Source organism: Saimiri boliviensis, chromosome 19 (assembly GCF_048565385.1).
Source record: "Saimiri boliviensis isolate mSaiBol1 chromosome 19, mSaiBol1.pri, whole genome shotgun sequence".
Lineage (NCBI taxonomy): Eukaryota > Metazoa > Chordata > Mammalia > Primates > Cebidae > Saimiri > Saimiri boliviensis.
Window position 1 is genome coordinate 17,073,708 of NC_133467.1, and position 14,440 is coordinate 17,088,147.

Below are 14,440 nucleotides of genomic sequence, written 5' to 3' on the forward strand. Positions count from 1 at the left end.
CCCCTTGAATAATAGTTTTCTTCTTCTCTACCATAGTGTATCCTCTTAAAATGAAGACACCTGTGGCTACTATCTGATTTCTATGTCCCAAAAGCCTCCTTAAAGGGTGAAACAGAACATTAATTCTGTTTGAGACCCAATATTTCCTCTTCAAAGCATTTCTGATAGTCTCTGTTCGTTTTTTTTTTTTTTTTTTTTTTTTTTTTTCCTCCTTTAGCTCTTCTGGATAATAGGAGGGAAATTTGGGGATGATTCTCAAAGTATGTTTTAGCAGTTTTCTTTGACCTGCTTTTCGTCAACACCAGCAAGGTCCAAAATTTGCCAGAGGAAATTGTCACTAGATACAAAATGAGGAGGGATAAAAATGAATTCCCACTGGGATAATGTAGAGCCCTGCAAGTGCCCATGAAGCCACCATTTTGCTTCATAACTAAAGGCAAAACTCTAGGAATGCTTCTGAAGCAGCGGCTTGTGACCGTCCTCTCTCTGCCCCGCCATAGGGTCACAAATCAGAATACTACACTCCTGTCAGAATGACTGGTTACTGTTTCCCCAAGTACAGGTTCATGTGCAATAGCTGACCCCAGAGAAACAGAATGGCACAGTGTAAGAGCTTGTCACATTCAATGATCAGAAAACCATTACCAACTGATAGAACAGTTGATGGTGGAGAAATGATTACAGGCACTCCCCGCGGGCCGGCTCAGAGCTGCAGCCCAGGCGCTAAGTGGCTACTAGGCTGTCCGGAAGAAAACCCTCCTGAAGGAGAAAGAAGCTGAGCGTTTGTTCCCTCTAGTTCCTACAGCTCCTTGAAGTGGAGAATGGTGTTAGGACTCCCAGCCTGACTTCAATTCCAATACACTTTCAAAAAATTATTTTTGGCAATAACAGTCCTTCTGTGAGATTTGGGATAAACTAAAAAGTCTAAGGTAAATTAAATCTTATTTTACCGGACTGGAGGGCTTCTCTGCTTAAGTACATTCTAGAGTGGATTTTCTGATTTTTTTTGAAAGATTGAAAAATAATCTTTAATAAAGAAAAGGTCACTCTGAATTTGCCATCTAGAAAGTGTAGGGAGGCATCATTGAGATTCTTAGGTATTTACTGACAGCTGAGTTAATCCTCTACCCTGCTCTTCTTCTACTCATCTGCTTTTACCCACACAGGTGTAAACTCCACCCCTCCCAGCCTGAGTTGGTGCTCTCTGCTTTGGTGACACTGTGTGAATTTCTGCTGTGGTCCTTGGAAGACGGCAAGGGCCAGGGTCACCAAATCAGGGAGAGTGAACTGCAATCTCTTCCAGGGCCAGATTGCATCTAAGCACAGTGTGAGAGAAGTGGCCTGAAAGGAGAGCTGGGCAGGCCATTCCTAAGAGTGGGACTTTGTTTCTTTGAATCTCTGTGTCCGCAAAGTACCAGCCCCTCAAATACCTCTGACCTTGCTCCTTTGTCTGTACCCAAATATGGGAATTTCGAATGGCCTCTATAAATGGCTATTGTGTTACCATTTGGGAATTTTCTGATGCTGTACTGGATACTCTTAAAATCATACTTCTGAGACCCTTTACTAAACAGATTGCGTTAAAAAAGAACTCCCAGGACAAAAAAGAGAATGTCTCTAAGTATATTTTCAGAACTCAGACTCTGCAATCCGACTACTTGGAAGCTAATCCTGGCTCCACGGTTGACTAGCTTTGTGCCCTTCAGCAAGCTGCTTAACTTCTTTGGGCCTCAATTTCCACATCTCTAAAATGGGAAGAATAACTATTCTTCCAACATAGGGTTGGAGCTACTTTATGTAAGACATTCAAGGTGCTAGATCCAGCAAGAGGTCCAAAAACATTAGTGTGTTCATGTGACTAGAAATGCATGTGCCAAAATGTTAAAAGGAAACTTTATATGACAAAAGAATGCATGGTTTTGTGTTTTTGTTTCTCTTTGTGCTTTTTAATGTTTTTTTTTTTCAGTTTGCATTTAAAATTTTTATTATTATTTTTTTTTTGGAGATGAAGTCTTGCTCTTGTCGCCCAGGCTGGAGTGCAATGGCGGCATCTCGGCTCACTGCAACCTCTGCCTCCGGGGTTCAAGCGACTCTCCTGCCTCAGCTTTCTGAGTAGCTGGGATTATAGCCGTCCACCACCAGGCCGGCTATGTTTTTTGTATTTTCAGTAGAGATGGGGTTTCACCATGTTGGCCAGGCTGGTCTCAAACTCCTGACCTCAGGCGATCCACCCACCTCAGCCTGCCAAAGTGCTAGGATTACGGGTGTGAGCCACCGCACCCAGTCAAAAATAAATGTCTTTGAACAAAGAAAAAAATATCAGCAAAGCTCCCGGAATTATCTAAAGATGCAGGTAAGGGGAGAGATGAAAGGGCGCAAATGGACAGAGGGATGGAGGGAGGTTTGAGTTCAGGGGTGCACCGTGGGAGCCCTGGGGCTGGGTCACTCAAGGTGAGCACGTGGAGAAGCACTCTATTTTTGAAGTGCTGGTCCAGCAGTCAGGAATATGTGCCTGGCTTATTCCACCTGACGATGGATTAGGCAAGTCTCAGGAGTCTGACTTTCAGCTCTGATGCTTCTGGGGACGGGCCTAAAGGGCCTAACCCCTTTTCCACACAAGGCCTGAGGAGCCTGGGGTGTTGTTAAGGGTAAGGGCAGGTTTGTTCCTGATCCTGCAGGGCTCTCCAGACCTCTAAAGCAGGACCTGGAGCTGCCCTTCCTTTGTTTGTATGTCTAAGTAATTACGACTCATGAAATTATCTAACCCATTAGTTAAAACCTGGCCCCAGAAGTTTACTCTGACCTCCTACGGCATCCTGGGCCACACACTGACTCCATACTGCCTGATTTGTCCTCAATTTATAAGCAGCACAACCTATAAATAGAAGCCCTTTTGCTAAGTTCCCCAGGAGGCATCAGCAGGTTTTCCAGCTTGTATGTGTTTTCTTCTTCCTTTGTTTTAAAAGTCAACATGGTAGGCTTATTTTCCCTGCCCAGTGTTCCTCCAGCTTTCACCTCCAGTTCATTTTGAGGGCATTCCAGCCCATTTAGGGGTTTGGGTTGGCACACCAGCAGGGGCTGGCTGCACAGGTTGGGTTCTTAGGTAAGCCTCTGTCCCCACTTACCTATAGATCCTGTACCTGGTGGTGAAACCCTGGCGGTACCGCTCCATGAAGTCAGCATACTCCTGAGCGCGGTGGAAGGGGCCCCGGTCTGTAAGCAGCCAGTCCAGGGGGTGCTGGCCAGCCGCGGAGGCATGCTGCTCGGGGCCCACTGCAGCCGCCGTGGCTGAGACAGCCAACACCCAGCCAGGCAGGCCCAGTGCCAGCAGAGCTGCCCATGGGGCCGCCGCTGGCCGAAGCCCTCTAAAGCGAGTGCCACACTGCCACCTCATGCTTCTCCCGGGCGGTTGGTTTCTTCATTCTCTCGCCACACTCTCCCGCTCCGTGCTGCTCCTCCAGGGCTCAGAGCTAGAAAAGTACAAAAGGTGATGTCATTTGGGCACCCTGGTCTTTCCCCATTGGCCTATGAGCATCGTACATAATTGGGTTGGGCCCATTCTGGAAATCATTTATCCTAGTCACATAACGTTCTAGGCATTTCACAAAGTGCTTGAGGTACATTGTTTCATTGAATCCTTAAAACAAACTTGGGAGGAAACACTATGTCATCATCTCACAGATGAGAAGATGAGGCTTAGGAAGAAAGTTAAGTAAGTTGCACAAGTTCACACAGCTCTTAAACGATAAAACCAGAGTTTGAACTCAGGGGATCTGACTCTTAACCTTTATGTTATGCTGCATCCATGTGTCCTACCTTGAACCACCCAACACTATCCACTTCTGTCTTCCTCTTCCAAAAATGCAATTGGTCTCTGATGCTTTTTTTCATATGCTAAGTTCTAATATATAAAAGGATTTATTTCTGAGCTATCTATTCCATTTCATTGATCAGATCCCAATCTGTTCCTTGCAGTTGCCTTAGACTGTGGTCTGCCTCTTGAAGTTTGATGTAAGGTGAGAAGCAACCCTATTTTTCAGATGGAGAATTGTGAGGTAGAAAAGTACTGAAGTTCCATTGCTGCTGTGAAGTTGAGTGAATGTGGGCAATCACTCCCTTCTCTGGGTTTCATGTATAGAAAGGCTTGAAGAGTTCATGTCTAAGACCTCTTCCAGGCTTGAACATCCAACCTGCTCTTTTACTGAAGGTCTTGTGGGATGGAGTTGGAATGGGGAACTCAGATATTGCATATGGCGTCATCAGAGCAGATCATGCACTCAAGGATATCTATCATGTTCTCACCTCCTCATGCAGCTTCGGAGCACCACGAGAGCAGAGCTGAGCAATCGCTGCTGTATCCTTTTATACCAGCTCCTGAGAGCAGACCTTCACACACCCTTCTTGAAGGAATGAATGAGTGCCTTCCCTGCCCTCTCTGAGTTGGAGGGAGGATGCCAAGAAAGTAGTAAGATTCTGGCCTTCAAAATTCCTGGCTACTTTGTGACTCATCACAGGTCTCTGATTTCCAGTGCCTACTCTTTGGTCTGAGAATAGTGAGTCACCTTTATAAACTCTGGGCAGATACATGGGACAATTCAGTACCCTGGGCAGATACATGGGACCATTCAGTACTGTGGGGCTTCTTGGAACTGTGACCATTTCCTTAGTCTTTAATTCCCAGCACATGCTGTCAGAATCTGCCCATCTCCCCTGGTCAGCACCACTTCAGTGTGCGCTAGAATGACCTCCTACCCCCAGCAACTGTAGTTCATAGCTTAAGAATGTTCTCTGAGTGCCAAAGCCCCGAGACAGGCTCCCTGGGGATGAGGCAAGGGCTGTTAATTCCCTGGCAATTCCAGACTCTGGTAAAGGCAGGTAATGTGGACTTCAGCACTTGATTTACACCCCCTGCCAGAGTTCCCCAGGGAACTCTGGGCTGGCTCCAGTTCACCAAACCACCTGACCTCCATCGGATCAGTGTGAATCCCAAAGGGGCTGTACAGAGGCTGGAAACAAACATTAATTCTGGAACTCTCCCAGCCTAAAGGTTGGAAGTCTGAGAGATCCATGCCTCACCAGTCATACAGGATGCTTTCAGAAGAGTGGCAATCCCTACTGAGAAGGATGGACACAGCATGAGCGGCTGGACATTCAGTGTCATTCCTTCATTCCAGCAAGTGGGTACTGACCACCTCCCATGTGCCGGGCAGCTCTTAGAAGTTTCCACAGTTCTCACAGAAAGTATGTTAAATAGCCATTATTAGCGTGTTTATATTTTATTAGGACCCAGAAGAGTTGAGGTAAGAAACTGCAGAGGTAGAATATGAGCCTAGATCTGGCTCCATATCCAGACCTTGCTAAAGAATACAGTACAGCCTCAGGAACTGAAGCAGGCGGTAAGGCAGACCCTCACTTAATGAACTAGGGAGGAGGGGGCTGAGAGAAGAATAATGAGACAGCTCCTGCCCTGCCAGATCTTCAAACACGATAAAATTCCAATAATTAAAACAGGTGATACTGGCACAGAAATTGGACGGCAGATCAATGAAATGGAATAGATAGCTCAGAAATAAATCCTTTTATATATTAGAACTTAGCAGATGAAAAAAAGCATCAGAGACCAATTGCATGGGGGATGGAGTATTTTATACCTAATATTGGAAAAGTAGTTCCATTTGGAATAAAAAGTTAAATGTAAAAAATAAAATCACAGAAAGAAGGAAAATCCCCAAGCGTTTTATAATAAGTATGCATTACCAGGAAAAAAAAAATAACTCATTTGAAACTAAAAAGAGAAATCAGACTTGTACATAGAGGGTGTAGGCATTTTTTATATGGATGCAATCTGATGAGGATGCCCAAAATATTTCTCATGTAATCATTCACATATTCATTTATTGAAGACACATAAATCGAGGGCTCCTAAGTGCCAGACACTCTGCTAGGCGTTGACAATACAAAAGCAAGTGCTCATGACATTACCTGAAACTCTAACATTAGCGATTAATCCCTTTTATAAAATATTGTTCTATTTTGTTTACAGGTATATTGACAAAGGGGAGGAGGATTCATTTCGGAGACTGCAGCTACTTGATACTGGAGGCCGAGGCAGCCAACACAGCAAAGTGGATATGCATGGACATGGCTAAGAAGACACTGGAACGCAGGATTCCCAAATGACCAAGATCCTCACACCCTTCTGTGCATGCCCTGTATGATCCCTTCCCCTTGAGTATGGGCAGGACGTGTGAGTATGATGGGATCTCACTCCCTTGATCAGGTTGCTAATCAGTTGACTTTGAGTGAAGATCCGATGGATACACAATGCATTGAAAGTCCAGATGGCATATAATATTTTAGATCCCAGTGGTGGCAGTGAGGACAAAGATTTCTGAATAACCTCGAGCAATATCCTGGATGGGCCTGACCTATTCAGGTGAGCCTTTAGAAGAAAGGGAGGTGTCAAAGAGACAAGCTTCTGCTGAGCTGGGTGACAGCAAACAGACATCTGGTGAACCACTTATGGGGGCCAAATGTCTGTGAAATATAAATGGGCTCTGGAAGCTGAGAGCAATTGCTAACCAACAGCTAGCAAGAAAATGGGAACCTCAGTCATATGACATTAAGAAAACAAATTCTGCCAGTAACCATGTGAGCTTGGAAGAAGACCCAGAGCCTTGGAAACAGACTGCATCCCTGGCTAGCACCTGGATTTCAGTCTGTTTAGACCCTGAGCAGAGGATACAGTTAACCTGTCCCACAGAAACTGTGAGATAATGCTTTTGTACTGTTTTATGCTGTGAAGTTTGTGATAATTTGTTGCACAGTAATATAAAAATAATGCAGACACATAAAAGATAACTAGCCTTTCCCATTATGCATAAGGCCTGGCCCAGTGAGGGCTCTACATGCTCCCTGAAGACCAGCTGTTACGTGCTGTGTGAGAAGAAGCCAGCGTGGCAGTTTCTTGGGCAGAATGAGACTTATCATCTCCCCTAACTCAGCTGAGTCACATCACAGCCTGTCTACCTATTTTATGGACCCCTTCAGGTTAGAGACTATAATTGGTTTTCAAAAATATCTGATGAGTCAATTCCGTGCATTTCATCGTGGGGTCATTGTGAGCTACTGACAATATGTGTCCTTCACGTTTTGGTGTGTTGACCTCCTGTGTTGCAATAATAGTGGTGCAGTCGCCACCTCACCTAGCAGGCAAGGGTTTTCTTAGGACAGGTGAGAGCACACATGTGAAAAAGCTGTGCTCCTTGAAAGAAGCAAGCTATATTAAGTCAACGTGTGCTTCTTGTCATTCTTTGTTTGTAATTATGCTTTTCAGAACTCACAATGTGCTAGAACCTGCCTGGTTATAGGAGTATCAGCTTTAGAATCAAATGGTTTTGATTGCCGGGCCAAGTCTGCTGAGCACAGCAAGAATGCCTGAATTCAGTGCTGACTGCTCCTCTCAAAAACCTGGCCTGGGAATCATATGGTTTCCGCTTCACTGGTTTTTCTCAGGATCTGAAGATCCTGAGAACATTTGGACTAAAAAAAAAATCTCCTTTTAAGAAAGAGATCTTTTAAACAGGTTTCAAAACTTGCTTTAAAAGAAAATCCCTAGAACATGTTCCTTCAATTTTTAAAAAAGGACAAAATAGTTGCTGCATTGACAGTTGTGTTAAAATCAGGCTTTATAAGGGGAACAGCTTTTGGCCATTTCCTATTTATGCTCCACAAATAATACCACTGGAAATTCTACAGCAGCAACCTGTCAAGCACATTTTAACTGTGTAAATCCTTACAACTTCTGGTGGAACTTCTAATAAGCAGCAAAAGGGAACAGTTAGTACCTTCCCCATCATGCTTCAGTTTTTCCTTCTTATCCTGAAACTGACTGCCTAAGTAAGCCTCCATGTTATATGTTAGCATATTAAAATAATGGCTAAGCGAGTTCCTTCATGAAAAGGATTATAAATTTACTTGTGAAAGCCAAATCATTTCACTTATTTAGACCACACTTACTTAAGACAGTTTTACATCTAAAGAAATAATAAATTAACTTTGCACCAAAGATTCAGGTAAGCCAAGTCATGGATTTTCCTTCATTGACTGCATCAGCCCAAATCTGTTCTTTAAGCTATGGATTAAATGGGTCACAGTTTTGTCAATGGAAAAAATCGTGTATAAATGAAGTCACATGAGAAGTAAGCAGTGCAGTCTTCAAATGGTAGCACTTACAGGAATTATGTCTCTACCCCTCTCACACTTGATCTTAGCCAAAAGGCTGAGAAGCGATCTCTACCCCTCTCAGATTATTACCCAGCTGAGGACTTTTTGGAATTGTTTTGCATTCTCCTGTTGTTTTTAATATCCATTTATGCTGGGTATGTCAAAAGATGAAGCACTCAGGATTTGAGGAATTAGCTGCTGGTATACCAGGTCTTGGCAAGTGAGATAGAGATTTCTTCATTGAAAATGATTGCAAAGGAGGGGTTGTGTCTTGGACAGTTAAGGATATGGCTGAGCTATGGTTACAGACTTGGAGAAACAGTAAAATAGGTGTGAGGGTAATACTGTTAATGTTAATTATCATTAATAAATACCAATATAAATCATTTCATATTTGTGAAGTAGTTACTGCTTGTAAAGCACAAACAATAAAATCACGCTTTTTAACAGATGAGAACGCTGAAGCTAGAAATGGATAAGTAAATTGCACAAGGGCACAGATTTCAGTGGCAGATTGAGGTGCACCTACCCTAGATCCCATAGTATTTACACCTCACAGCATCAGTTAGATGGCTTACAGCTATTTAAAAAATAAAATAAAAGGGAGGTTTTGCCACTTACAAGTTGGCCCCCTCAGGCAAGTCACTACCTTCTGGGAGCTTCACTGTATCATCAGTAAAATGATTTATGGGGTCAGACGATCCCACCTGCTGCTGCAATTCCATAATTCTATGCAAATATAAGGGGCACATATGTAAGGGGAGAGGCATTATGATTTTAGTCTTCTTTGGAAGGAAGCTCTGTGATTCAGAAAGGAACTGAAACATAAGAGAAGCAGGGTATAAAGCAGAAATTTTGGCCTGCCAGAGCAGTGACATTTCATAAAGTGATTAGGCAGTGACATTAAATAAGTTTTCAAGCCATTTAAGTGGTTAATTGGACGACTCTGTTGAAGAGATGTTTCCTTGAATAAATCTGAAGGTGTCAGTGGTTAAAAACAAATCACAGGAAGTGGTGTTTTTTTTTGTCATCTGCAGTATCTTGATGCAAAACCTCCTGTTTTTACAAGAAAGGGAGGGTAGATAGGAGAGATGACAGGACATTCTTAAAACCAAGGGTGGATGTTAGGGTGCTATCAGCTCAGATCGATGACTTTTACTCTTCCCTCTTCTTGCAATAATCTGTCAGCCTCAAGAGAGACGAAGCATGGTGCTTTTGCCTTGATAATGCGTTCCTGGTTTTACATAGCAGAGCCTCATCAGCTCCCATCATTCTACCATTTGAACCCAGGTAGAGATGACACATCTTGCCACTGGCCTCCCCAGCCTCCATGACTAGACTTTCAGCGTCACCCTCAGGACTGGCATGGAACTGGCAAGCTACAGGTGATGCATTTCCCCACTGCTGGTCAGGAATGACTTAAAATTGGTGAGGGTATGGATATCCTCACTATGTAGAATCAGGTTAATAATACTATAATTATTTATGCAAAGGTACGAGGTAATCATAATTACTGTTTACTAAATATTCTTACATTAATTTAAGACCTTTAAGAGACGAGGCTGAGAGAGCCAAAGAGATTCTCTGAAGATCACTCCACAGTAAAACAGAAGTGAAACTTAGATATTCTGACTCCGAGACCTATAACTCAGCTCTCCTTAGCCCCACTCACCTCTGTTCATCATACATTCAATTATTAAGTAACGTCTACGCACAAGGAGTGTCCCAAGGGATGGGAGTAAATCTCATGAACAAGACGAACCCAGCCTTTGCCTTCACAGGGCAAGAACAAAACACAGGACTCGAGGATCCTGTAATGAGCTTAAAAGATACACAGACGCACATAAACACACACACACATACACACAGCACTCACACACATGGACAGCTTTAGTGACATTAGACCTGGTAGGCTCCCTCCTCTCAAGCCCCAAATGTATAGGTTTCTCTGTGTGATAACCAGCCCTTCACTTATCAAGGACAGATTCATCTGTCAGTGGCTGAGGCTTCATACTTGCTTGCCAGGTGTCCTTGGTGCTTTCCTTGCTGAGACAAACTCACTGACAGGCTTGCCCAGAGCCCTGAGCGATAAAGCCAAGGGCTGAATGTGCAGACCAGAGAGACCCTTCTACTCCAGAGCCTCCCTTCGCAGCAGGGGGACCTCTAGCAAATAGAAAACTGGCACTGCTGATCAAATAGAACTGCTACAGAAAAAGTTGCTCATCTCAAAGCCTTTAAAACTTCATCTCCAGCCAGGCATGGTGGCTTACGCCTGTAATCCCAGCCCTTTTGGAGGCCAAGGTGGGTGGATCATTTGAGGTCAGGAGTTCAAGACCAACCTCACCAACATGGCAAAATCCTATCTTCACTCTAAAAATACAAAAATTAGCTGGGCAGTAGTGTCGTGTGTCTGTAATCCCAGCTACTTGGGACGCTGAGGCAGGAGAATCCTTTGAGCCTGAGAGGCGGAGGTTGTGGTGAGCCAAGATCGGGCCACAGCACTCCAGTCTGGGTGAGAGAGTGAGACCCTGCAGATCAACCTTCCTCAAAACCATTTCCAACCTCCTTCATCATTAAGGAACCCCAGCCACTCCTTGTGGCCCTGAGAAGCAGTCTGCCTTCCACTTCTAGTCACTGAGTTCCCCTGATCAGCTGTTCCAAAGAGGAGTGGTTATGAGAACAGGCTGCAGACCCTGGCTGCCTACCTTCCTAGGCTGGCTCCAACACTTTGGCCTCAGGTCCCTCATCTGTTTTTTGTTATTGTTGTTTGTTTGTTTGCTTTTAAGGTAACAATAATAGTGCTACTCCATAAGATTGTGAAGTTGAAGAGAGTTCATATTTGTAAAGCCTTTAAAAGGTGTCTGGCCCATGGTGACTGCTGCGTGTTCACTATTATTTTTCCCATTGCCCCAGCAGAGGTTATTAGCATTAAAAAGAGTCCGAAAAGCGTTCATAGGCCCTACCTCATCCAATCTTAGTTTCCATTTGTTTGTTTTGTTGTTGTTTACAGGTGAGAAAAATGAAGACTGAAAAGGTACAATTTCTGTTAAAAGGTATGTCCCCATTTTAGCCTTTTAGAGGTTTTTACAGGTCACTCCAAGTAACCTCACCAGTCCGCCTCCCCAGTCCTCCGCAGGTGGTGACCATAGCGATGGTTTCTTTTTTTTCTTTCTTCATAGTGATGGTTTCAACCCATGGCCCTTTTGCCTTCATCCTGTGGTCACTTGATTCCCGAGATGTCTGGCTATGAGCTCCGCCCTTGTACGCACTCCTGCGTTTCCTCTCTGAGTCTACAATGGTCTCTCATCTTTTAGACTCATTTTCTCCAAGAAGCCTTTCAAAGCTCTGTGAGTTGATTGTGTGGTTGCGTTGCCTTCCTACAGCCTCTTTTCCCCAGTTAATTTCCACTTGATCATTTCCTAGAACTGGGGAGAAGGGGTGGGATCCTGGAGATTGCCTGGCCCAGTGAGTGGTTCTCAGCAGCCTGGAGCATGTGTGGTAGTGTGTGGATGTGGGGAAGGTGGGGAGTGTGATGGAAATAGGGAGTGAAGGAAAGAGGGAAATTATTGAGATATGGGGTTGGAATATATTTTTATCATTTGGAATATTTTTCAAAACCGCCCAAGAGATTTTGATGCAATGCTCTGATGAGAGGCAATGATAAAATTCATTTCAAATTGTATCACAGGTGAGAATACTTTTAGTCACGGAAGTGTAATAAATTATTTAAAGTCCCACCACTGGTTTAGGGAAAAGTCAGGACTTGAACTTCAGTCTCTCAAGACTAAGTCTAGAGCTTGTCTGTCTTTGTTTTCCGTAAATGGTAAAATTTTCGAAATTCAAAACCCATGAGTCCCAGAGTTGCCATTATAATCCCCTCTAATTATGTTTACATATTAGTTGCTGTGTACCAAACACCCCTCTAAAACACTTTCCATGCATTACCTTATTTACTATGCACAAACCCTGTAAAGTTGATGCTGTTACTACGCCCACTGAACAGAGAAGAAAACTCAAAAGCAGAGAAGCCAGTAATGTTCTCCCAAGGGGAGTCCTTCATATGATTTACATGACCTATAAATTTAACAGCTACAGACTTGAATAAGTTAGCTGTATTCACATGAGGTTACCCAAGAGGTCATGTTCATTTAAATAATGGCTATAGATTGAAGTAAAGTCTAAAACCGTAAAGTACACAAGCAGGATTCACCTAAAATCATTTTTCCAGTTTGGATGAGCATCCTGCTTTTTGGGAAGCTGTGTGGCTCCTCTTTAGATGGCCTCATAAGAATGCAGTGATATTTCACTTGTGCTGTCTGAAAAACCGTAAGGTCAGGTGTACTCCTCCACCATAGGCCCATCCATGATTGCTGGTTTCTGGCATGCCCTTGAGTTACAGCGCTCTTCCCTCATAACACCAAACCCAACTGAGCCTGTGCCCAGGTTCCTCAGCCCTCCGCTTTCTGCCCAGTCTCGGCATGTCCATCTAAGGTGTAAGCGGCTTCTACTCTGCATTAGGCCATCATTGCGTTGCTACAAAGGAACACCCAAGACTGGGTAATTGATAAAGAAAAGGGTTTAATTGGCTCATGGTTCCAGAGGCCTTACAGCAGGCGTCCCCAGACTTTTTACACAGGGGGCCAGTTCACTGTCCCTCAGACCACTGGAGGGCCGCCACATACTGTGCTCCTCTCACTGACCACCAATGAAAGAGGTGCCCCTTCCTGAAGTGTGGCGGGGGGCTGGATAAATGGCCTCAGGGGGCCGCATGCGGCCTGCGGGCCGTAGTTTGGGGATGCCTGCCTTAGAGGAAGCATGGTGCTGGCATCTGCTCTACTTCTAGGGAGGCCTGAGAAAACTTACGATCGTGGCAGAAGATGAAGGGGGCGCAGGCACATCACGTCACAAAAGCAGGAGCAAGAGAGGGGCCGTGGTGGGGAAGGTGCTGCACACTTTTAAACCACAGATTGGTGTGAACTCAGAGTGAGAGCTCACTTATTACCAAGGCCAAAGCCATTCATGAGGGATCTACCCGATGATCCAAATATCTCCCACCACATCCTACCTACAACACTGGGGATTTCAACATGAGATTTGGGTGGGAACAAATATCCAAATTATACCACACCCTTTTCGGCTTCTGAGCCTCCTGCTCTCAGCTCCCCCATTTCCTGTTGTAGATAGATATGCCCCCAGGAATTTCCTGACCTTTTACATGCTTCTGGACTGCACCCCCTCCTAGAGTTCCTCTGTATGTATTCTGGCCAACAAGCTGGATCTCCTGTTACTAAGATTGCCTGAATCATACCATTTGGCTCCTGCCCCTGGGCATGGCCTGCCTGTCTCCCTGGATCTAGCTACTGAAGCTGGCTTAGTCCCTTACTTTAATCCCTTGTTGAGTGCTACTTTCGTACTCCAGAGAGAGAGAGACACCCTTCTCTGTCCCTGCCTCCTCCCAGAAGACTAGCTTCTGTTGCTTAAACTCCAGCACACTTCCCAGCTGAGTCTCTGCATATACATAGGGTGGTTTAAGGCTTAGTAAGCCAAAATAAACCCAAGCCAATCACAGAGAAATTGCTCATCACTGTGTAGGCTGAAAAACTGAGGTGGGGCTGACAAGCAACTCTCCATTCTGACCTGCAGCCCTCAATGTTACTCTTGCTCTTGGCTTTCTGCCAGGCCTGTCATTGAATCTGAACTTTTAGCCCAAGCTCTGCCCTATTTGGACCTTGGCACAGACCAGAATGTAAAATGATAATGCCCTGAGCTGTGCTGAACAGCACAGAGTTCCTGAGATGTTACAGATGCAGCTGTGACCAGCAAACACATTGTTTCCGGGATTGTGTTTGTAAATATATGAGTTGCCTGACAGCTTGTGGAATTAAATATAGATGCTACATCACAAACTCTAGCTAAAATAAACTATATGCTGCTCAATGAATGTCAATAAGCACACAGAGGAAGAATCATTATCCCTTTTTGTAGCACAGTCCAAGACACCCATCCCTAAGTGCTTTGTTTGATAAAGGGCTCTCTATTTAGGCCCTCCATAGGCTTTTGACTGGTATTACTGGACAGCTGGGAGGATAGTGGGGGTAAGGAGACAAAAGGATACAATCAATAAAGTTGCTGCATTGAGGAAATGTTGTGTGGTGGCCAGAGCCAGCTTGGAGGTTCACCAGGTAGACTAGAATATCATAGTTAACCCTTTTGG

General features: G+C 44.4%; 1 protein-coding gene across 2 annotated transcripts in view; it reads right to left on the reverse strand.

Moving 5' to 3' along the window:
* Window positions 1–14,440, reverse strand: part of BRINP2 (BMP/retinoic acid inducible neural specific 2) — a 111,397-nt gene that overhangs the window by 48,152 nt on the left and 48,805 nt on the right. For both annotated transcript variants that reach the window (XM_003925339.4, XM_074389835.1), the window contains exon 2: window positions 3,126–3,470. In XM_003925339.4, the coding sequence (XP_003925388.1) occupies window positions 3,126–3,394 (269 nt within the window). In that variant the 5' untranslated portion in view covers window positions 3,395–3,470. The remainder of the gene's footprint in view (window positions 1–3,125; window positions 3,471–14,440) is intronic.